This window comes from Emys orbicularis, chromosome 11 (genome assembly GCF_028017835.1).
Source record: "Emys orbicularis isolate rEmyOrb1 chromosome 11, rEmyOrb1.hap1, whole genome shotgun sequence".
Lineage (NCBI taxonomy): Eukaryota > Metazoa > Chordata > Testudines > Emydidae > Emys > Emys orbicularis.
This window is the reverse complement of record NC_088693.1, coordinates 77,670,334-77,693,693: the sequence shown is the minus strand read 5'-3', so window position 1 is coordinate 77,693,693 and position 23,360 is coordinate 77,670,334. Positions and strand designations below refer to the sequence as shown.

The following is a 23,360-nucleotide window of genomic DNA, read 5'->3' as shown; positions in this document are numbered from 1 at the left end:
CTGTTGTAACAGAAACATATGTTTGTATTTTATTTGTATTTTAGAACTACTGTTACTCGGGTAAATAAGTATTGGCTGCTCTTAATGAAACTGAATCAGACAACAGCCTGACAACAGAGACTGAAGCCCAGGTTATAACAGAGCAAGACTTGCCCATTAACGTTCCAGGTACAAATGATCCGTGAGTGCAGGGGAGTCACTCCTGAGTGACACCAGCGTAACGGACAGTAGACTCAGGCCAGTAACTAGAGGCCAGATGGGCTTCCCTGCCAAAAGTTTCCTCTTATTTGTTTAATTAAGAAACTCTCCTTCTATTGGCTGCAGTTTCGGGTAGTTAATGAGAAACCCTGGAGATTGGGAAAGGTCACTGGCTAGGCCGTATAAGGCTCCTGCTCTTCTAGTTCCATTTCTGCAGCCACACAGGTCAGAGCAAACACCCAGCATTACATAAACTGAACAACCCAGTGCGGCCAGGCCAAGGCACTCCCCTGGCAGGAACGAAACCAGCACGATGTCCAAACTGGTGGAGTGTGTCCCCAACTTTTCCGAGGGCAATAACAAAGAGGTAAGGGGCCGTGTGACTCGCTTTGTGGAGATAAACTGTGTGCAAGGGCCTTGGCTTGTTTGCTTTTCACCTGCCCTGGGTGCTGCTTTGTGTTGATTGCCTCTGGGCCGAAGCGATGGCGTTTGGGCCGGAGTTAATGCTTGTAACTTGTCCTCAGATGACAGCTCCTCCGGCACGTATCAGCGGCAGCTTACAGCATGGCCCCCAGGGTGCATGGCCCAAAGACCTCACCTCCCCCGGCTCCTCTCAAATTCTCCCATGGGAATCCAGGGTGAGACTCCCTGAGCTCCAGGGGTGGGGAGCAGGCCCTGCGGTGTGCATGTCACAGCCATGTGCTCCAGATCACCTCTGGGGAGACTTGCGGCTGTGGCTTGGGTCCCACATCGTCCGAGCTGGGGCTGAGCGAGGATGCCATCCCATACCCCCTCCCCCGGAGCGCTCCTGGCTGGAGCAGGCTAATTTCCCTAGTGCCATGAGACCATCCAGCTCCAGGGGCTTTGGCACTGAGCAGCCTCGCTCCGGTTCTCCAGTGAGGGCAGGCTTGTGCGCTTGCCATGCCCTGCCCTTGCTCCATTGCTGCTGTTAGAGGTTTCCTTCGCCCGGCCAGTGCTTGAAAGGCCCAAGGCCAAGCTCACTGCCCTGCTCTTCCCGAAGAACAGCAGCTGGAATCCCCGCTCCCTCCTGCTGCCCTCTGGTCCCGGCGCAGTGCTGCGCCTCCTCCCTGAAGCTCCCAGCGTTAATTACAGGTGGGCCAGGGAGCACCGGCACTTCCCATTATAAGACCCCGATTCAGTTGCTTATAAGTTTGCCAAACTTTAACCATTTGAGCTGAAATTTTCCATGTTGTCCTCAGCCTGATCTTCAGTTTGACTTTACATTTCACCCCGAACAGTTCAGTCGTTTCTGAGAAAATGGTCAGGGAAAAATACATCGGTTTGCCCATGTTAAAATAGTCTGACCCCCTTTCTTATGAGGAGCTCCAGAGCCCCCGTGTTTGGAGAGGCACTGGAAACGTGACGTTCCCGGCCATTGTGTCCGGAAGGTGCCTCTGCAATACCTCTAAAAATCCACCCCGATTTGGCCACCTCACAAGCTGCTGAAAAATCAGTTTGTGCACATGCAGCCTGAGTTCTAATGCCCTGCCGAGTCTGTCTGCACTGAGCATGCTCCACCCAGCGCTGGGCAGCCGTTTGAGGAGGAGACTGGGACACGGAGCCGGGCAGGGCACTGAGGCGGGATGGGGAAGCCAAGGAGACAGCCTGGGATGGGGAGCCAGCGTGTGTGGAAGTGACTGGAGAGCTAGACAGCTTGCACAACGGGCTGGAAGAGGGAGAGCGGAGGAGTGGAGACTGGAACCGGCAAGGGGAGGAGAATTGGACTGGGATGAGGAGCCAGGTGTGGGGAAGAGGCAGGACTGGGACAAGGACAAGTTTCAGGGGATGGGGAAGAAGGGTCTGTGACCTCTAGAGAACATGTTCCCACCCCACCCCCCGAGCCTGGGATCTCTGAGTCTCACCCTTCCTCTGCTGCCAGCAAAAATCTGTGAAACCCACTGGGTGTCTCGCCCCCCCAGTGCTCCCCTGGGCACCGAAAGAGGCAGGAGTCTGGTGGAAGAAATAGCATGTGATCATGTCATTGAAGGCGGTGCAATCCTGCGTGTTCACCAGGGGGCTCTGTTAATGGTCCACAGGCAACCTTGTTTCTGGCATTTCCGAACTTTTGAATGTTTGCAGCATTAGCATTTTTAGCATAGCTTTTGTGTGTAACTCTCATGTGTATTTGGAGGTGTATAAAAGGGGCATCAGGCCATTGCGCTAGGTGCCCCCACCATAAAGTTCAAAACCAGAAATAAAACTGTCAGCAGAAGACAAAAAAATATTGCTCAGGCATGCAGGAGTGAAATCAGGAAGGCCAAATCACACTTGGAGTTGCAGCTAGCAAGAGATGTTAAGAGTAACAAGAAGGGTTTCTTCAGGTATGTTAGCAACAAGAAGAAAGTCAAGGAAAGTGTGGGCCCCTTAGTGAATGAGGGAGGCAACCTAGTGACCGAGGATGTGGAAAAAGCTAAAGTATTCAATGCTTTTTTTGCCTCTGTCTTCACAAACAAGGTCAGCTCCCAGACTACTGCACTGGGCAGCACAGTATGGGGAGGAGGTGACCAGCCCTCTGTGGAGAAAGAAGTGGTTCAGGACTATTTAGAAAAACTGGACGAGCACAAGTCCATGGGGCCGGATGCGCTGCATCCGAGGGTGCTAAAGGAGTTGGCGGATGTGACTGCAGAGCCATTGGCCATTATCTTTGAAAACTCATGGCGATCGGGGGAGGTCCCAGATGACTGGAAAAAGGCTAATGCAGTTTCCATCTTTAAAAAAGGGAAGAAGGAGGATCCGGGGAACTACAGGCCAGTCAGCCTCACCTCAGTCCCTGGAAAAATCATGGAGCAGGTCCTCAAGGAATCAATTCTGAAGCACTTAGAGGAGTGGAAAGTGATCAGGAACAGTCAGCATGGATTCACCAAGGGCAAGTCATGCCTGACTAACCTAATTGCCTTCTATGACGACATAACTGTCTCTGTGGATGAGGGGAAAGCAGTGGATGTGTTATTCCTTGACTTTAGCAAAGCTTTTGCTACGGTCTCCCATAGTATTCTTGCTGGCAAGTTAAAGACGTATGGGCTTGATGAATGGACTATAAGGTGGATAGAAAGCTGGCTAGATCGTCGGGCTCAACGGCTGACGTTGATCAATGGCTCCATGTCTAGTTGGCAGCCGGTATCAAGTGGAGTGCCCCAAGGGTCGGTCCTGGGGCCGGTGTTGTTCAATATCTTCATTAATGATCTGGAGGATGGCGTGGATTGCACCCTCAGCAAGTTTGCAGATGACACTAAACTGGGAGGAGTGGTAGATACGCTGGAGGGTAGGGATAGGATACAGACCTAGATAAATTAGAGGATTGGGCCAAAAGAAATCTGATGAGGTTCAACAAGGACAAGTGCAGAGTCCTGCACTTAGGACGGAAGAATCCCATGCACTGCTACAGACTAGGGACCGAATGGCTAGGCAGCAGTTCTGCAGAAAAGGACCTAGGGGTTACAGTGGACGAGAAGCTGGATATGAGTCAACAGTGTGCCCTTGTTGCCAAGAAGGCTAACGGCATTTTGGGCTGTATAAGTAGGGGCACTGCCAGCAGATCGAGGGATGTGATCATTCCCCTCTATTCGACATTGGTGAGGCCTCATCTGGAGTACTTTGTCCAGTTTTGGGCCCCACATTACAAGAAGGATGTTGAAAAATTGGGAAGAGTCCAGCAAAGGGCAACAAAAATGATTAGGGGGCTGGAGCACATGACTTATGAGGAGAGGCTGAGGGAACTGGGATTGTTTAGTCTGCAGAAGAGAAGAATGAGGGGGGATTTGATAGCTGCTTTCAACTACCTGAAAGGGGGTTCCAAAGAGGATGGATCTAGATCGTTCTCAGTGGTAGCAGATGACAGAACAAGGAGCAATGGTCTCAAGTTGCAGTGGGGGAGGTTTAGTTTGGATATTAGGGAAAAAAATTTCACTAGGAGGGTGATGAAGCACTGGAAGAGGTTACCTAGGGAGGTGGTGGAATCTCCTTCCTTACAGGTTTTTAAGGTCAGGCTTGACAAAGCCCTGGCTGGGATGATTTAGTTGGGGATTGGTCCTGCTTTGAGCAGGGGTTGGACTAGATGACCTCCTGAGGTCCCTTCCAACCCTGATATTCTATGATTCTATGAGCAGCCAGCGAGCTACTGCTGCTCCTATGTTTATAAAGTGGCCTGCTGGCTTCCTCCACCAGTCCTTCCGGCAGCCTGGCGGGCTCGTTAGGGTGTCAGGAGTACTGAGCAGACGCAGCTGAGAGCCTCACTCCTGACACAAGGCGGAGGAGGTAATTGGACCAATTTCTGTTGGGGAGAGAGCCACGTTTTCAAGCTGACACAGGTTGCATATGACCTACAATCTGATTGTCTTGAGAAAGTCCATAAACAACTTCCCTGAGTAATGCTCGTGCTGTAAAATATTGTTACTCTGTTTCTTTAATGCAGGTGACTGTATACCAGAATTTGTGCTTGATTTGAAAATTATCAGTATATTTCTAAGTGGACAACAACAAGGGTATTGAAAACTGAATTAACTCATACACTGACATAAAAATGTATGTGTCACGGACTCTCAGGCCCGGTGCTCTCTCGGCTCCGTACAGTCCCTGGGAATAACCTCCTTCAGTGTGACATCCTTTCGTGAAGGTTGCACTCTCTGGGGTTAGGCCCTCTGGTCCCGTCGCTTCCCAGGACCGCACCTCTGAGCCTTCAGGACGCCTGTCTCTCACCATGGGCCACCTCCGGGAGTTCACTCGCTCTGGACCCTCAGGGCCTCCACCCCCAGAGGGAGCAATGCCACGTGATCTCTAGCCTGCCTAAATCAGAGGGGTTTATTGTATGTCTGGAACACAGCACAGACAGTTCTCAGGGCCTCGAGCACAGAAAGTCTCAGCACAGTCCTGCCTCAGCGCAGGGGACTGGACTAGATGACCTCTCAAGGTCCCTTCGGGTCCTACATTGCTCTGATTACACTGAGCAGCTACTTTTCAGTCCCCGGTGCAGGCTGTGATTTGGAGCTGGAGGGTGATGTTAGTGCTTTGAACGTGAATGATTCCTCTGCGAGCCAAAGTTTGGCTCTCGGCTCACTTTTGGGGGTGCATGTGAAGCATTAACAAACCCAGCCATGTCTCGGCTCCTTTCTTTAGCAGACTCCATGCTGGGCTGCCTATTGAGAGGAAGCGTTAATGGGCCTGGCGGAGCCCCCTTCTTCGGCTGTGCTCTCTTGCAGGTGATCGATGCCATTGGTGAGGCCATCTCTCAGACACCGGGGTGCGTCCTGCTGGATGTGGATGCCGGCCCGTCCACCAATCGGACGGTCTACACCTTTGTGGGGAGTCCAGATGCTGTCGTCGAGGGGGCTCTGCGTGCAGCCAGAGTGGCTTTTCAGCTCATTGACATGGGCAAGCACAGAGGTGATCAGAGTGGTGGTGGGGCAGGAGTAGGTGCTGCTTGGCGGGGCCCAGGGGAGTGAGCTGTGGCACAGCCTACTGCCGAAGGTCTCAGCTGTCAGGTCCAGCATGGATCTGGCTGAGGTGATTTGCCAAAGTCAACACAGAGCAGCAACTTCAGGCCCATGAGGGCGGGCTGTGCTCGTCGGGTCACGGGGTCTCCCTGGGAGCACTACTCAGATTGCTATTGGACGGCTCTCCCTCTCCGGTCTCATGACGTTAAGGGTTTTTCCTCCCTGTGATGTACAATGGAAGCTGAGCGGCAGCTGTCAGGGGGAGCTGTGCGCTCCCTGCAGCTGGAGCTACATTGCACAATCACAAAGGGCAGTCACTTTTCAAACAGAGCCTCCCCATGTCCTGTGGGAGGCCAACCAATCTACCCGGGCAGGTGCAGGCTGTGATAGGAGCAGAGATTCCACATCTCCCTCTGACGACCCTGAACTTGTGGTCGTTTTCTTTTGGGCTGGAATAAACAAGGCGGACAGTTGAGTAAATACAGTGTAATTGGTTAGTCCTGTGACGTCGATGGCCCTGACGCAGGATGGGGGTTAGTCTAGTCCTGAGATCATAAGGAATGAATAAATAAAGTCCGGCCATATCTAAACTGGCTCATCCTCCCCTCCCCTCCCCTTCCCCCCCCACACCCCCACGCCCCTCCAGGCCTCTGTGCACATCTTTGGAATGTTGCTTTTCCCCTTTAAAAGATTCCGTGTGCTTCTTATAAACATAACACTTTGCTTTCCTAGGAGAACATCCCCGGATGGGTGCCCTGGATGTCTGTCCTTTCATCCCAGTGAGGAATGTCACCATGGAAGAATGCATTCGCTGTGCCAGTCTGTTTGGGCAGCAATTGTCAGTGGAGCTGGGCGTGCCTGGTGAGTTGGTGATGGGGAGGGGAGAGAAGTCTGTCTGTATACACCTCTTTTCTGACTTCTTCAGTAATTCCACCATCTCCCCCTGTGCTCACATAGACACAATACATTGTTCCGCTCCGATTCTGCACTGGGACTGTCCTGCCATGATAAAAACAAATAAACCCCTTTTAAAAGAGTTAATTTAGGCTAAAATGTCTGCCATTAAATTATCCCAGCAAGAGAAGTGTATGAGCTTTGAAATCTGTCACTCATGAGCAAGGAGGGCCAAGGTTTCCCAAAATATCACAAATGATTTGGGGAGCCCAACTTGAGAGACAATTGAGAGAGTCTGATGTAGAGGCGGGCTGCTCAGGCCTTTCAGAAGCTCAGCTCACTCGAAGAGTCTCAGGACTGGAGGCACCCAAAATCACTAGCCGCTTTTCAAATTTTAAGCCCTAATTAGTAGGCACTCTTGGGAGTACTAGTAAAAATGTATAGGCCCTGCTGAGAGCACGTCGTACGTTACCTCTGTTCTTGGTGGCAGGGAAAGTGCCAAATTGCTAACTCGTGACTTGGCTAAGCAAATGAAGGAGAAGCTGGTTTCAGTGTATATTTGTGATTTCCAGGCCTACACAAACATAGTTATTGATTTAGAACCCGAGAACTTTTATTGCTCTCCGTATGTGTGATTTCACTGGGGGCCGAATGTGGTGTTCATTGCCTTGGTGCATTATGTTAGAGCTGGCCTGTATTTGAACACCTTGGGAGCTATCCAGGGCTTTTCCCAGTTTCCGCACCCACACTAACATGCATGTGTTGGATGGCTCCAGGCCAGTGATCCGTCACGTATGAATTTTCTCTTGCAGTGTACCTGTACGGAGAAGCAGCGCGGAAGGAGAGCAGGAAATCTCTGCCAGCAATCCGAGCCGGGGAATACGAAGCCCTCCCTGAAAAGGTTAGAGTCCTCGTGGTGTCTAGGAACGGCGGGGAGGGAGCGGCACGCTGCACATGGAACCAAAGGGGTGCTGCTCACATTAGAGTGAGGGAGCCTCCGTGGATGCTCTGGGCGTTTTCACTGTTACACTTACAGTCTGCCAGCTGCGCGTCAGGTGGGCTTGTGCACTGGACCTGTCTTTGCCTAAAGAGGGGGTTTCGATAGTATCACAGTGTTAGGGACCAGACAGCTGCCTTCAATACACTTTTCATTCCAGGGAAAACACTTTATTAAGGCTGGGAGGAATGGCCGACCTTGGGCCTGGATGGGATGTTGACTAGAGAGTTTGACATCACCACCTGAATGGTGTTTTCCACTTGGCTCTGAAAATGCACAAGCCAAATACTGGTATTGTGACTAGAGGAGACTTTTACCTTAAAAACTTTCAAATTCCTTGGGGAAGGGGAAGGCCTGGGTCTTAGTTTGCATCCTGTACAGCGTCAGCACTCAGTTAGTGATGGTAATCACCTCCTCGATACTTTTCTCTTCTTGCTTCTGCTTTGGAAAGCTGTGGGAAATATGCATGTGCCGTTGTGTGTGAGGAAGTAGGCAGCTTCCCATTGCCTCGCCTGAGCAGAGGAGAGGTGGGGGCTGGCTGGGTGATGTCTACCAGGGCTCTGAGACTCTGGAATTTGCTGCCTGCCTTCGTCCACAATACAGTGTCGCCAACACTTGTGATTTTGCAATGAGTCTCCTGGTATTTGGTGTGTCTGTTAAAGCCCCAGCTCCTGGAAGCATCTGATGAGGTGAGACTCTTGGCTTTCATTTCCTAAACAAAGGAAGTTTCTAGCTCTCTTGGTTACAGAGAAAAACAAACATGTGACCTGAGTGCAGCCGAGGTCTGAGAAGCCAGAGGGCAAATAGAAAGGACCTGACATTTCTTATTCAGTCTTTTTATTTTTAAGTCTCATGATTTTTAAGGCCTCTCACCATTTTGGGGGTCCCGACTCATGACTTTTAAAAGTTTGGGGCTGGCAATACTGACAGTAGCGCCCATATGGTGACTTTCTAGGCGTGCGGCAAAAGGGTGTTTGGAGGGCTGAGGTTGTCCTTCCTAGGCCATGCAGGGGTGGAAAGGAGTTTCTGGAGGTGGCCAGCGGAGCTGCTGCTGAGCTGATCCTGTTAATGCTGCTGAGATTGTGTTGTATTGTTAAGGTGTGTCGGGGCTTCTAGGGCCAGATTTTTACAAGTATTTAGGTGCCTAAAGATGCAGAAGCACCTAATGGGATTTTCAAATGAGCTTAGGTGTCTTTGGTGCCTAAATACATTTAACAAGCTGAGCCCTAGAGCCTTGCAAAGGCAGGTTATTGGTTATTTTAAAAATTGAAATAAATTTAAAAAGTCAGTGAACTTGATAAGCCTGAAGTGCTTGGTCTTTTTGAGCATAAAAGAGGTTCTTAAAAGTGCTGGACCAGCCCTGGAGCAAGTGGAAGATCAGCTATTTCTTGTGATATTTCTAGCACTTTAGACTGCTAAGAAAGGGTGAAATGCCATGCTGAAAGCTGGTGATTGGCTACCTTTTTCAGAGCTGTTTTTGCCTAATTGCAGTACCTGGAATCCCACCTGTTCATGCTCTCTGTATGTGTGTGTATATATATCTCCTCAATATATGGTTCACTCTATATGCATCCGAAGAAGTGGGTTGTAGCCCACGAAAGCTTATGCTCTAATAAATTTGTTAGTCTCTAAGGTGCCACAAGTACTCCTGTTATTTTTGCGGATACAGACTAACACGGCTGCTACTCTGAAACCTGTCATTATGCAAGGCACTGCATTTAGCCGTATGGAGTGGAAATCCATCAACTTCATGAAAAAACTCGTACAGATACAGACAGACATCATCTTCCTTTCCAAATGCAAGCAGATGGACATCATACCAAAAGGACTAAAGGTAAAAAATCCATTACAATCTACATATCACACAGACTATGCTGAGAGACTGTGTCACACACTCTCAAAGAAACTGCGAAACCACCTGATCAGCATCCTATACAACAAACAGGGAAAGATTAAGAATGAGCTCTCAAAACTGGATACTCTCATAAGAAACCAACCTTCCACACAAACTTCCTCATGGATAGACTTTACAAAAACTAGACAAGCCATTTACAAGACAAACTTTGCCTCTCTACAAAGGAAAAAGGACACTAAACTATCTAAACTGCTAAATGCCACAAGGAGCCACAACAGTAGTTCCCTTAACCCACCCAGCAATATTGTTAACCTTTCCAGCTATACTCTTAGCCCAGCAGAAGAGTCTGTCCTATCTCGGGGCCTCTCCTTTTGTCCCTCCAGACCCACGAACATGATACAGTTCTGCGGTGACCTAGAATCCTACTTTCGACGTCTCCGACTCAAAGAATATTTCCAACATACCTCTGAACAGCATACTAACCCACAGAATCCCCCCTACCAGCACTACAAACAAAAGGATTCTGCGTGGACTCCTCCGGACGGTCGAAACAACAGACTGGATTTCTACATAGATTGCTTCCGTCAACGTGCAAAGGCTGAAATTGTGGATAAGCAACATCACTTGCCCCATAACCTCAGCCATGCTGAACACAACGCCATCTACAGCCTCAGAAACAACCCTGACATCATTATCAAAAAGGCTGACAAAGGAGGTGCTGTCGTCATCATGAATAAGTTGGAATATGACCAAGAGGCTGCTAGACAGCTCTCTAACACCACATTCTACAGGCCATTATCCTCTGATCCCACTGAGGATTACCTAAAGAAACTACACCATCTGCTAAAAAAACTCCCTGACAAAGCACAGGAACAAATCTGTACAGACACATGCCTAGAACCCCGACCAGGGACATTCTATTTGCTACCCAAGATCCATAAACCTGGAAATCCTGGACGCCCCATCATCTCAGGCATTGGCACCCTAACATCAGGCTTGTCTGGTTATGTGGACTCTCTCCTCAGACCCTACGCTACCAGCACTCCTAGCTATCTTCGAGATACTACTGACTTCCTGAGGAAACTAGAATCCATCGGTGATCTTCCAGAAAACACCATCCTGGCCACTATGGACGTAGAAGCCCTCTACACCAATATTCCACACACAGATGGACTACAAGCTATCAGGAACAGTATCCCCGATAATGTCACAGCTAACCTGGTGGCTGAACTCTGTGACTTTGTCCTCACCCACAACTATTTCACATTTGGGGACAATATATACCTTCAAGTCAGCGGCACTGCTATGGGTACCCGCATGGCCCCGCAGTATGCCAACATTTTTATGGCTGACTTAGAACAACGCTTCCTTAGCTCTCGTCCCCTAACGCCCCTACTCTACTTGCGCTACATTGATGACATCTTCATCATCTGGACCCATGGAAAAGAAGCCCTTGAGGAATTCCACCATGATTTCAATAATTTCCATCCCACCATCAACCTCAGCCTAGATCAATCCACACAAGCGGTCCATTTCCTGGACACTACTGTGCTAATAAGCGATGGTCACATAAATACCACCCTGTACCGGAAACCTACTGACCGCTACACTTACCTACATGCCTCCAGCTTCCATCCAGGACACACCACACGATCCATTGTCTACAGCCAAGCTCTAAGATATAACCGCATTTGCTCCAATCCCTCAGATAGAGACAAGCACCTACAAGATCTCTATCAAGCATTCTTAAAACTACAATACCCACCTGCTGAAGTGAATAAACAGATTGACAGAGCCAGACGAGTACCCAGAAGTCACCTCCTACAAGACAGGGCCAACAAAGAAAATAACAGAACACCACTAGCTGTCACCTTCAGCCCCCAACTAAAACCTCTCCAGCGCATCATCAGAGATCTACAACCTATCCTGAAAGATGATCCTTTACTCTCACAGATCTTGGGAGACAGACCTGTCCTCGCTTACAGACAACCCCCCAACCTAAAGCAAATACTCACCAGCAACCACACATCACTGAACAAAAACACTGACCCAGGAACCTATCCTTGTAACAAAGCCCGATGCCAACTCTGTCCACATATCTATTCAAGTGACACCATCATAGGGCCTAATCACATCAGCTATACCATCAGTGGCTCGTTCACCTGCACATCTACCAATGTGATATATGCCATCATGTGCCAGCAATGCCCCTCTGCCATGTACATTGGCCAAACCGGACAGTCTCTACGCAAAAGAATTAATGGACACAAATCTGACATCAGGAATCATAATACTCAAAAACCAGTGGGAGAACACTTTAACCTGTCTGGCCATTCTTTGACAGACCTGCGGGTGGCTATCTTAAAACAGAAAAACTTCAAAAACAGACTCCAACGAGAGACTGCTGAGCTGGAATTGATATGCAAACTAGACACAATCAACTCAGGGCTAAATAGGGATTGGGAATGGCTGAACCATTACAAACATTGAATCTATCTCCCCTTGTAAGTATTTTCACACTTGCTTCTTATCAAACTGTCTGTACTGAACCATCTTGATTATCACTTCAAAAGTTTTTTTTTTTTTTTTTTCTCTTACTTAATTGGCCTCTAGAGTTGGTAAGACAACTCCCACCTGTTCATGCTCTCTGTATGTGTGTGTATATATATCTCCTCAATATATGGTTCACTCTATATGCATCCGAAGAAGTGGGTTGTAGCCCACGAAAGCTTATGCTCTAATAAATTTGTTAGTCTCTAAGGTGCCACAAGTACTCCTGTTATTTTTGCGGATACAGACTAACACGGCTGCTACTCTGAAACCTGTCATTAGGGGACAGTGTAACGATTCTCATTAGGGGCTGGCTGTGCTTTGTTGGGACATTTGATACAGTTCTTGAAGCAGTGAAAGCCTAGCTCCCACCCTGTGAGTGGCCATGGCTGTGATATGTACAGTATAACCTTAGTGCAACAGGCATGTAATCGTGCCCTGTGGGTTTGCCGGATTCGGATTACAGCTGTGTGAATAAGGGATTTTTCAGTTTGCCAGCCATTCCAAAAAATTGGGGGGAAAATTGGGTCAGTCCCAAACCAATTTTTAAAAAAAATTATCAATGAATTGAATATATATACACACACATGCGCGCGCACACACACACACAGATCATTTTGGGCCAAACCAAACATTTTGTTCAACCTGAAACAAAACTTTTTGTCTTTGCTCAGTTTCATCTGCTATTAACAAGTGGAGATGAATAAGCCACTTCTCCAAGTGGTGGTACAAGCTCTGAGCCTGATTCTTCGCTCTGACACCCCAGTTTCACCCAGGCATAACTGTCTTCATTCCAGTGGAGTTACATGGAGTAACACCTGGTGACGCATGCCACAGTGACCAAGAGATGTTCTGCCGGCAGTGCCTTCATTACCGCTGTGCAAATAACCATGTTTTTGGTTCGCTGACCAAACTGAAAAACTGGAGGGGAAATTTTGTTGAATTTTAGGTTTTATTCAAAGGTCTTCCACGTGGTACATCAACTCATCTAGATATTTGCCTAGTTTACAACAGGCTACATAAAAAGCACTAATGAAATTAGTAAAAACTAAAATTTCAAACAGACAATGACTTGTTTATACTGTGCTCTATATACTATACACTGACATGTAAATACAATATTTATATTCCCGTCGATTTATTTCATAATGATGTGGTAAAAATGAGAACGTCAGCAATTTGTCCGTAATAGCATGCTGGGTCACTTTTGTATTTTTATGTCTGATTCCGTAAGCAAAGTTTTTAAGTGAGGTGAAACTTGGGGTAGGCAAAACAAATGAGGCTCCTGAAAGGGTACTGTAGTCTGGAAAGGTTGAGAGGCACTGGGCTAGATGGACCAGTGGTCTCACACAGTATAGCCATTCTTCTTAGTATGTTCTTATGAATTTGTTTGTTTTTTTCTATACAAATTCGCTAAATATTTTGGTCAACCCAAATTGGAATTTTTCAATGAAAAATGTATGTCTAACAATTTGTGGTACAATTGGCTTTACAAATCTCGCCCCTCAAGGCTGCGCCCCCTTCTGAGATGAGTCTAGTAAACCCAGGGGAGGAGCCTAACCCTGTGCCCAGTGAAGTCGTTGGCCAAACTCCTCCAGGAGCCAGGCTTGGCCCTGCCCCAGGACAGTGTTTTCCAGGGTGTGAGTGAAGGATTGTCTCTGTGCTGTGATGCTATCGCTGAGGTGCCCATTCATCGCCCAGGGCCAGGGTCTGAGCCCTATGCCCCCACATCCGCACAGCACCTCGCACAGCCAGAGGGCTGCCAGGATGCCTCAGCTCAGGCTCTGCCTCCCTGTGGGGGCATTTCTCCTCTTTTTGCAGTGCCCTCCTGCCTGGCACAGCCAAGCTGGAGCCAGGATGATGGGACGAATGAGCAGGAGCTGGTGGCATCAGTGACTTGTTTCCAGAGAGCTGGGGAAGAAGGGAGACCCTGTGACAGGCCTCATCCCAACAACCCCCTGCCCCTCAGCTGCCACAGGCCTCATCCCAACCCCCTCCCACACTCCAAACCCCTCAGCCCCAGCCCCAGCCCCAGCCCCAGCCCCAGCCCAGATCCCCCTCCTGCACCCAGAACCCCTTATTTCTGGTCCCATCCTGGAGCCCGCACCCCCTCCCACACTCCAACCCCCTGCCGCAACCTGGTGAAAATGAGCAAGTAAGTGAGGGTGGGGGAGAGCGAGCGACAGAGGAAGGGGGAATGGAGTGAAAGGGGGTGGAGCCTCAGAGAAGGGGCGGGGCATCTGGGAAGATCAGGGCAAGCGTGTTCGGTTTTGTGAAATTAGAAAGTTGGCAACCCTAGACAGGCCTCATCCCAACGACCCCCCCTGCCTCCCGGCTGCCACAGGCCTCATCCCAACCACCTCCCTGCCCTGCAGCTGCTACAGGCCTCATCCCAATGACCCCCCTGTCCCCCAGCTGCCACAGGCCTCATTAGGATTGCCAAACCCTTGCCTTGCCCCTTCCCCGAGGCCCTGCCACGCCCCTGCCCTGACCCTTCTCTGAGGCCCCGCGCTTCTGCCTCCCTCCCTCCCCCCTCCCACCATCGTTCGCTGTCTCCCACCCTCACTCACTTTCTCCGGGCTGGGACAGGGGGTTTGGGTGTGGGAAGGGGTGCGGGCTCTGGGCAGGGGCCAAGGAGTTTGGAGTGTGGGAGGGGGCTTCAGACTGAGCCTGGGGCAGGGGTGCGGGGTGCAGGAAGGGGTGCGGGGTGCAAACTCTGGAAGGGAGTTTGGGTGCAGGAGGGGGCTCAGGGCTTAGGCAGGAGGTTGGGGTGCGGGAGGGGGTGAGGGGTGCGGGGTGCCGGCTCCGACTGGGTGGCTCTTACCTTGGGTGGGTCCCAGTCGGCAGCGCAGCTAGGTTAAGGCAGACTCCCTGCCTGTCCTGGCCTGGCAACGCTCCTGGAAGCGGCCGGCACGTCCCTACAGCCCCTGGCGGGTGGGAAGTGGGCTCCGTGCGCTACCCCTGCCTGCAGGCACTTCCCCCACGGATCCCATTGGGGGCAATTCCCGGCCAATGGGAGCTGTGGACTCGGTGCTCGGGGGGTGGGCAGCGCAAGGAGACCCCTGCCCCCCAGGGGCCACAGTGACGTACTGGCCGCTTCCAGGAGCGGCACGGGGCCAGGGCAGACAGGGAGCCTGCCTTAACCCAGCTGCGCCACCATACTTTTAGCACCCTAAAATCTCCCGGTTTGGCTGCAGTAGCCTCCGGGAGATAGAGCCCGATTCCGAGAGACTCCCAGCAAAACTGGGAGGGTTGCCAACCCTAGGCCTCATCCAACAATCACCCTGCCCCCCAGCTACCACAGGCCTCATCCCAACGACCACCTACCCCCAACTGCTACAGGCCTCATGCCAACAACCCCCCTGTCCCCCAGCTGTGACAGGCCTCATCCCAACAACCCTCCTGCCCCCAAGCTGCCCCAGGCCTCATCCCAACGACCCCCTGCCCTCAGATCCCACAGGCCTCATCCCAATGACCCCCCTGAATCCCAGCTGTGACAGGCCTCATCCCAATGACCATCCTGCCCCCCAGCTGACACAGGCCTCATCCCAATGACCCCCTCCCACGGAGCTGCCACAAGCCTCATCCCAATGACCCCCCTGAATCCCAGCTGTGACAGGCCTCATTCCAATGACCCTCCTGCCCCCTAGCTGTGACAGGCCTCATCCCAATGACCCCACTGTCCCCCAGCTGCCACAGGCCTCATCCCAACAACCCTCCTGGCCCCAGCTGCCACAGGCCTCATCCCAACGACCCCCATGGCCCCAGCTGCCACAGGCCTCATGCCGATGACCCCCCAACCCCCTCCCCCGCTGCCACAGGCCTCATCCCAATAAACCCCTGGCCCCCCAGCTGCCAAAAGTCTCATCCCAACGGCCCCCCACCCCCCACTTGTGACAGGCCTCAAGCCAATGACCTCCCCACTCCCCAGCTGCCAGAGGCCTCATCGCAACGACCCCTCTACCCCCCGGTTGCCACAGGCCTCATCCCAACAACCCCCTGCCCCCTAGATGCCACAGGCCTCATCCCTCCCCTCCTCCCCCGCAGCTGCCACAGGCCTCATCCGAACAACCCCCTCCCGCCAGCTGTGACAGGCCTCATCCGAATGATCTCCTGGCCCACAGCTTCTACAGGCCTCATCCCAGAAATGTCTCCTAGTTGTCTCAGGCCCTCCCTCAATCCTTCTCCCGTCTCCAACCAAGCCCCCTGGCTTCCTCCTCCAAAGTCAGTCTCTGACTCCCTGAAATCCCCTGGTCCTCAGTGGGAGAGCTGATATGGGACTCGATCAATACAGCTTTTGAGGACAGGGATATAATTACTGCCACTCAAGGCAGTGTTATGGAAATAGGTCATGTCAAACACACCTATTGTCGTTCTTTAAGGAGCTCACATGTTTGGTTGATGCAGGTAACTGTGTAGCTGTAGTAATACACTTTGACTTTTGGAAGGCCGTTGACTTTGTACCACACAACACTGTTTGAAATTAGCACTCTACAGCATCAATAGCGCCTGGTAGTGGATGAAGGACTGGCTAACGGACAGATCGCACAGGGTAGTTGTCAATGGGGAATCACCATCAAATGGGGCGGTTCCCAGCAGGGTTACATTGGGATCGGCACTAGGCCTGATGCTGCTCAACATTTCCATCATTGAGCTGGAAGTAGATATAAAATCACTGCTGAGCAAATTGGCAGATGACACAAGGATTGGTGGAGTGGTAAATAGTGAGGACAAGGCAGTCATACCGCGTGATCTGGATCACTTGGTAAGCTGGGCCCATTTAAACAAAATGCTTTTTAATACAGTCAAATACAAAGTTATATACATCTATGAAGAAGGGATGCCGACAGGGTGGGGTGCTGTTACCTGGAGAGCCGTGACGCTGAAAAGAGAGTGGAAAGCAACTCAACATGAGCTCCGGTGTGATGGTGATACAGAAAGGGCTAATTCGATCCTGGGATGTGTAGAGAGGGGAGTGTGGAGAAGTAGGGCCGGATTTACCTCTGTACATGGCACTGGTGAGACAATGCTGGAATACTGTGCCCAGTTCTGGGGTCCCCGTTTTAAAAAGGATGTTGGAAAATTGGAGAGGGTGCAGAGAAGAGCCAAAAAATGATCTGAGGCCTGAAGAAAATGCTGTACAGTGGGAGATTAATGAGCTCAGTCTGTTTAGCTTATCAAAAAGAAAACTGGGAGGTGACTTGATACCCAGTATCTTCATTAGGAGAAAATACTGGGTACTAAAGGGCTCTTTAGTCTAGCAGAGCAAGGCAGAGCAAACAGCAATGGCTGGAAGCTAAAACCAGACAAATGCAAAGGAGAAGTGTGGCACCGATTGTTAACAATGAAGGTGATTAGCCATTGGAGCCAACCACCAAGGGAAGTGGTGGATTCTTCATCTCCTGATGTCTTCCACTCCAGACTGGATGCCTGTCGAAGAGATTGGCTTTAGCCAAGCACAAGTCATTGGGCTCAATATAGGGGTAACTGCGGGACTTCTTTGCCCAGGTCACACAAGATGATCTGATGGTCTCTTCTGGCCTTAAGCTCTATGGATCTGTGAATCAATGGCTCCCCATTCACTCTGGCTGCCCCATTCGCCAAGCGCCCCCTGCATCTCCCCAGTCCCCCGTCACTACCTTCTCCATGATGTGAGGGATGGCTTGTACCTCCCCACCAGACCTGTCCCACGGCCCGGGGTGCCCAGAGGGAGTCAGCAATGGTTGGTTGCTGGTAAGACTTGTGGCCCACAGAACTGTACAGAACTTGGCAGCTCTGTGAGCTCCTGTTTTCATTTCCTAATAGTTTCTTAGAGTCTCCCATAGGGGCTGAAATGTCTCTTGTTTGGTGTCAGCCAAGAGGGGGCATTGGGAGAAATTTGAGGAAAGGTTAATAAAGCTGGTTGTGCTGGGTCATGGGGAGAAGAGGGAGCACTTCTGAGTAGTTCAGGAATTTCCCAGATACTTTGTGTGCACTCAGAACATGTTCTTTTGGCTAGGCAGACGGTGTGCTGCGTTGAGGCTGCTGCGGACTGTGCTCAGCATGGTGGTTCCATTGTGACCTTGTCCTTCCTCTCCACCCCAGTCATTTGTTTGAGCCAGACGTTGTTTTGCCTTGTGCTAAGATTGGGGCTCTTGGCTCCAGCGGAACACACACACTAACACACAATACTAGAGACTGGGCGTGGAATAGCTCTGAGTGAGGAATGCACCATGTCTCCTGTGACAGTCTATGAATTCTGAATTAACTTGCAATCAGCTCTCTGGAGTGACAAATAAACCCGACTGACCTTAAACGATGAGGAGTTTCTTTTCAATGGATTTCGTTCCTTTCTTTCACTCTCTTCTAAGCTCACAAAGGCCGAGTGGGTTCCTGATTTTGGCTCTGCGTCCTTTGTTCCAAGATGGGGAGCCACAGTCACTGGTGCGCGTACATTCCTCATTGCGTACAACATCAACCTCCTGTGCACAAAGGAGCTGGCGCATCGGATTGCTCTCAACATCCGGGAGCAGGGCCGCGCGAAGGACCAGGTAAGCCCATTAAGTTCCTTATTCAGAATAATCAGGCTTCAGTGGGAGAGGGCACTGGATAACTAGAGCATTGGCTCAAAAATAAACAAATGAATAAATCCCTCTCCCACCCACTCCTAATTCCACAATTCTCCAGATTTGAGTTGTCCAACTTTGCTGTCCCAAAGTAAGGGACACTGGTGCCAGTTTGTGTTACAGGCTACACTGGAATTGATCTGTACAAAAATTACAAACTGGGCTTGTACAGGTCTACTACCCCTCTCAGCTATTTTCATGCTGCTGAATTATGGTTCAAGGGGAGGAGGAATTTAGGGTCCTTAGATCAGAGTAAGCTGGGTAAATGCAACCTTTATTATAGCAACATTGGCTTGTTTGAGCAGGCAACAAATGACCTTTGAGGTGAAGAGCATATGAGGCTTTGATTAATGTAAGGTGGTTCCTATATTCCTTGACATATCTACCCATTTATAGTATATGATGGTGCTCTCTGGCTAAGGGCAGGCATGATGTCCCTGCAGGTATGTACTTGGTTCCCGTCGGGGTGGTGTCTGTTCTGTTTCATCAAACTCTGTACTTGGGAGTGGAGTATCCCATGTTCTAAGTGTGTCAGTTGAGTCATCCCCCAGGGCCATCCCAGAGCCTTGTCTGAGGACCCATCTACTGGATCTGGGAAAGAAGGGAAGCTGCTTATGACTCTCCCCAGCACCCAGAGCTATTTTGCACTTTATAGAACTGCCTTGTCAATCTCTCATGTGACCCAACAGCCTGAGAGCAGCAGGGGGCACTTGCCAAAGGGGGGGCCCTGCTGAGCTCACAGACAGGAGAGATTTCAGGATGGGCTCCCTTGTCTGACCATGGGAATCACGTGCTCCAAAGGATGGGAGTGTATCTGAGCAGGCGATTAGAGGGATCCATCTGGAAGGAGCTTGAGGGTGGGTTTCTGGGGCTGAGCAATGGAGGCTGGACGCCAAGGCTGTCATCATAAATAAAACAGGATGTATTTGTTTGTTTGTTTGTTTGATGTATTTTTTGTTGGGAGGAACGTTACTGGTTTCTCTGGCCACGTTGCTTTCAGCATAAAACACGTGTTTGCTGGAGCTAGGCTGTGGGTCTGTCTACACTGCAATCAGAGGGGTGACTGCAGCATGTGAGGACAAACCCAAGCTTCCTTTGATCTAGATAGGGTGGGTACCAATAGCAGTGTAGCTGAGCAGCATGGGTTAGTCACTGATATACACACCCAGGGTCCCACATGGCCTTTACAGTCTGTAATGCTGCAACTTCACTGCTATTGTTCGCTAGCAAGATCAAAGCTGCCTCACACTTCCTAGTGCAGTGTGGAAATACCCTCAGTCAGTCTGGCAGGAGAGCGTACGGTCTTTGTTAGCATAGCATGTGAAAATGCACTGCGGAGTATTGTACTGGAATGCATAGTATGGGCAGAGCAGGCATAACATGGAACCACTGACCCCAAATTAAAAAATATAGTGAGAGAACCAAAAAGTGCCACCGTGGCTAAACAACAAAGTAAAAGAAGCAGTGAGAGGTAAATGGCATCCTTTAAAAAGTGGAAGTTAAAGTCTACCGAGGAAAATAGAAAGGAGCATAAACTCTGGCAAATGAAGTGTATAAATATAATTAGGAAGGCCAAAAAAGAATTTGAAGAACAGCTAGCCAAAGACTCAAAAAGTAATAGCAATTTTTTTAAAAAGTAAATGAGAAGTAGGAAGCCTGCTAAACAACCAGTGTGGCCATTGGACGATGGAGATGCTAAAGGAGCATTCAAGGACGATAAGGCCATTGCGGAGAAACTAAATGAATTCTTTGCATCAGTCTTCACGGCTGAGGATATGAGGGAGATTCTCAAACCTGAGCCATTCTGTTTAGGTGACAAATCTGAGGAACTGTCCCAGATTGAGGTATCATTAGAGGAGGTTTTGGACCAAATTGATAAACTAAACAGTAATAAGTCACCAGGACCAGATGGTATTCACCCAAGAGTTCTGAAGGAACTCAAATATGAAATTGCAGAACTACTAACTGTGGTATGTAACCTACCATTTAAATCAGTTTCTGTACCAAATGACTGGAGGATAGCTAATGTGATGCCAATTTTTAAAAAGGGCTCCAGAGATGATCCCGGCAATTACAGGCCGGTAAGCCTGACTTCAGTACTGGGCAAACTGGTTGAAATGATAGTAAAGAACAAAATTGTCAGACACATAGATGAACATAATTTTTTGAGGGAAAGTCAACATGGGTTTTGTAAAGGGAAATCATGCCTCACCAATCTACTAGAATTTTTTGAGTGGGGTCAATAAGCATGTGGACAAAGGAGGATCCAGTGGATATAGTGAACTTAGATTTTCAGAAAGCCTTTGACAAGATCTCTCACCAAAGGCTCTTAAGCAAAGTAAGCTGTCATGGGATACAGGGAAGGTTCTCTTATGGATTGGTAACTGGTTAAAAATAAGAAACAAAGGGTAGGAATAAATGGTCAGTTTCCAGAATGGAGAGGGGTTAGTGGTGTCCCCCAGGGTCTGTACTGGGACCAGTACTGTTCAACATATTCATAAATGATCTGGAAAAAGGGGTAAACAGAGAGTGGCAAAATTTGCAGATGATATAAAACTACTCAAGATAGTTAAGTCCCAGGCAGACTGTGAAGAGCTACAAAAGGATCTCTCAAAACTGGGTGACTGGGCAACAAACTGGCAGATGAAATTCAGTGTTGATATGTGCGAAGTAATGCATATTGGAAAACATAATCCCAACTATAGCTATAAAATGATGGGGTTACCACTGTTACCACTCAAGTAAGAGATCTTGGAATCATTGTGGATAGTTCTCTGAAAACATCCACTCAATGTGAAGTGGCAGTCAAAAAAGTGAACAGAATGTTGAGAATCAGTAAGAAAGGGATAGATAATAAGACAGAAAATATCATATCACTTCTATATAAATCCATGGTATGCCCACATCTTGAATACTGCGTGCAGATGTGGTTGCCCCATCTAAAAAAGATATATTGGACTTGGAAAAGGTTCAGAAAAGGGCAACAAAAATTATTAGGGGTATGGAACGGCTGCCATATGAGGAGAGATTAATAAGACTGGGTCTTTTCAGCTTGGAAAAGAGACGACTAGGAGGAGATGATAGAGGTCTATAAAATCATGACTGGTGTGGAGAAAGTAAATAAGGAAGTGTTATTTACTCTTCATAACACAAGAACTAGGGGTCACCAAATGAAATTAATAGCCAACAGATTTAAAACAAACAAAAGGAAGTATTTTTTCATACAACACACTGTCAACCTGTGGAACTCCTTGCCAGAGGATGTTGTGAAGGCCAAGACCATAACAGGATTCAAAAAAGAACTAGATAAGTTCATGGAGGATAGGCCCATTAATGGCTATTAGCCAGGAGGACATGGATGGTGTCCCTAGCCTCTGTTTGCCAGAAGCTGGGAATGGGCAACAGGGGATGGATCATCTGTTCTGTTCATTCCCTCTGGGACACCTGGCATTGGCTACTGCCGGAAGTCAGGATACTGGGCTAGATGAACCTTTGGTCTGACCCAGTATGGCCATTCTGATGTTGTTATGTTCTTATCTGTGCCCACAGTCTTTAGCCTGTAAGTTCCTCAGGGCAGGGACCTGCCATTTCTATTAGTATGCAAGGCCCCATGCAACGAATGGAGCAGAACAAATAACTAGAGGGGAGTCGGTAAGGGGCATAGTCCCACTCCATTAAATCTGTACAAGTAAATATGAAGGCAACTTTATCCATTATCAGTATGGACTCTTCTTCCTTCACAGTACAATATCTGGCTGCTGCTACTTCTGGGTCATCAGCAAACCCGAATATTTACAGCTGTGGGCTAGTGACCTCCAGTTGTGTATCAGTCAGTTCCCCTCATCTGCAGAATGCTTTCTCTCTTGCAGGCTTATTCCCAGGGTTGAGTTGGCTCATCAGCCAACACAGCTCTGAAGTGTGTTGTTCTTTTCAGCCTGGGCGTTTGAAGAAGGTCCAAGGCATGGGCTGGTACTTGGATGAGGAGAATATTGCCCAGGTTTCTACAAACCTGCTGGACTTTGAAATCACCTCCCTCCACACGGTCTATGAGGAGGTCTGCAAAGATGCCCGGGTGAGTTGCACAGGTGCTATGCAAGTTTGAAGCAGCTTTAACCAGCGCAACCAGCCTCCTTCAGAGAAGTAAAATTACAGTCAAAGTGCCTGTGGCTGGTGGAGCAAGAGAAAGTCCTTATACCTATGCCATAAGAGCTTGTCTTGTAGGAGGTGTGTGTGTGAATACACAGGGAGCCACAACCTACCCTCCATACTTAAGGCATTAAGGGAGCAGGAATGTGTGCCTCATGAGACTTGCCAGCTGCTGCACAGTCCCCTCCGGACTGGCAGTCACGTGGTGTGGGACAGCGGCATGTCCAAGTTTGCTGGCCTAGGCTTAAGATCTATGAGCATATACAGGGAACACCCTGGACGCCAAGGTTATTTGTGGGGTCCCCTCTGCTTCTGTACCCTACCTTCAGTGCCTTTCGGGAGGGAGTCCAGATGGCCTCGTTTGGTGAGTTGCCAGCTATCCTCTCCTCCTCCCATGTTTTCAGGAGGCTGCTAAATGGCATACACCTACTTCTTATCCCTTAGGGAGCCAGCCAGCCAGCCCACTCCCTCCCACCTGTGTACGGCCTTCCATGGCATTTCCCCATAAGCACCAGGCACACTGGGATGTCTACCCCTCAGAGTGAGGGGCATGGTGGCAGCAGGCCCCCGTTGTGACATTAAGGTCCCACTGCTGTAGAACTGGGGGAGGGGAGGCAAGCAGGTGACCAGCTGTGCAGATCCTATGTGCTGCGAATGGAAGTGAG

At 49.5% G+C, this 23,360-nt stretch overlaps 1 protein-coding gene across 1 annotated transcript in view; it reads left to right on the top strand.

Moving 5' to 3' along the window:
• Positions 1–511: 511 nt before the first annotated feature.
• FTCD (formimidoyltransferase cyclodeaminase) overlaps positions 512–23,360 on the top strand; it is a 34,851-nt gene continuing 12,002 nt past the window's right edge. The window contains exons 1-6 of the mRNA XM_065413681.1: positions 512–565; positions 5,415–5,598; positions 6,381–6,509; positions 7,355–7,443; positions 18,295–18,474; positions 22,484–22,621. Of these exons, the coding sequence (XP_065269753.1) occupies positions 512–565; positions 5,415–5,598; positions 6,381–6,509; positions 7,355–7,443; positions 18,295–18,474; positions 22,484–22,621 (774 nt within the window). The remainder of the gene's footprint in view (positions 566–5,414; positions 5,599–6,380; positions 6,510–7,354; positions 7,444–18,294; positions 18,475–22,483; positions 22,622–23,360) is intronic.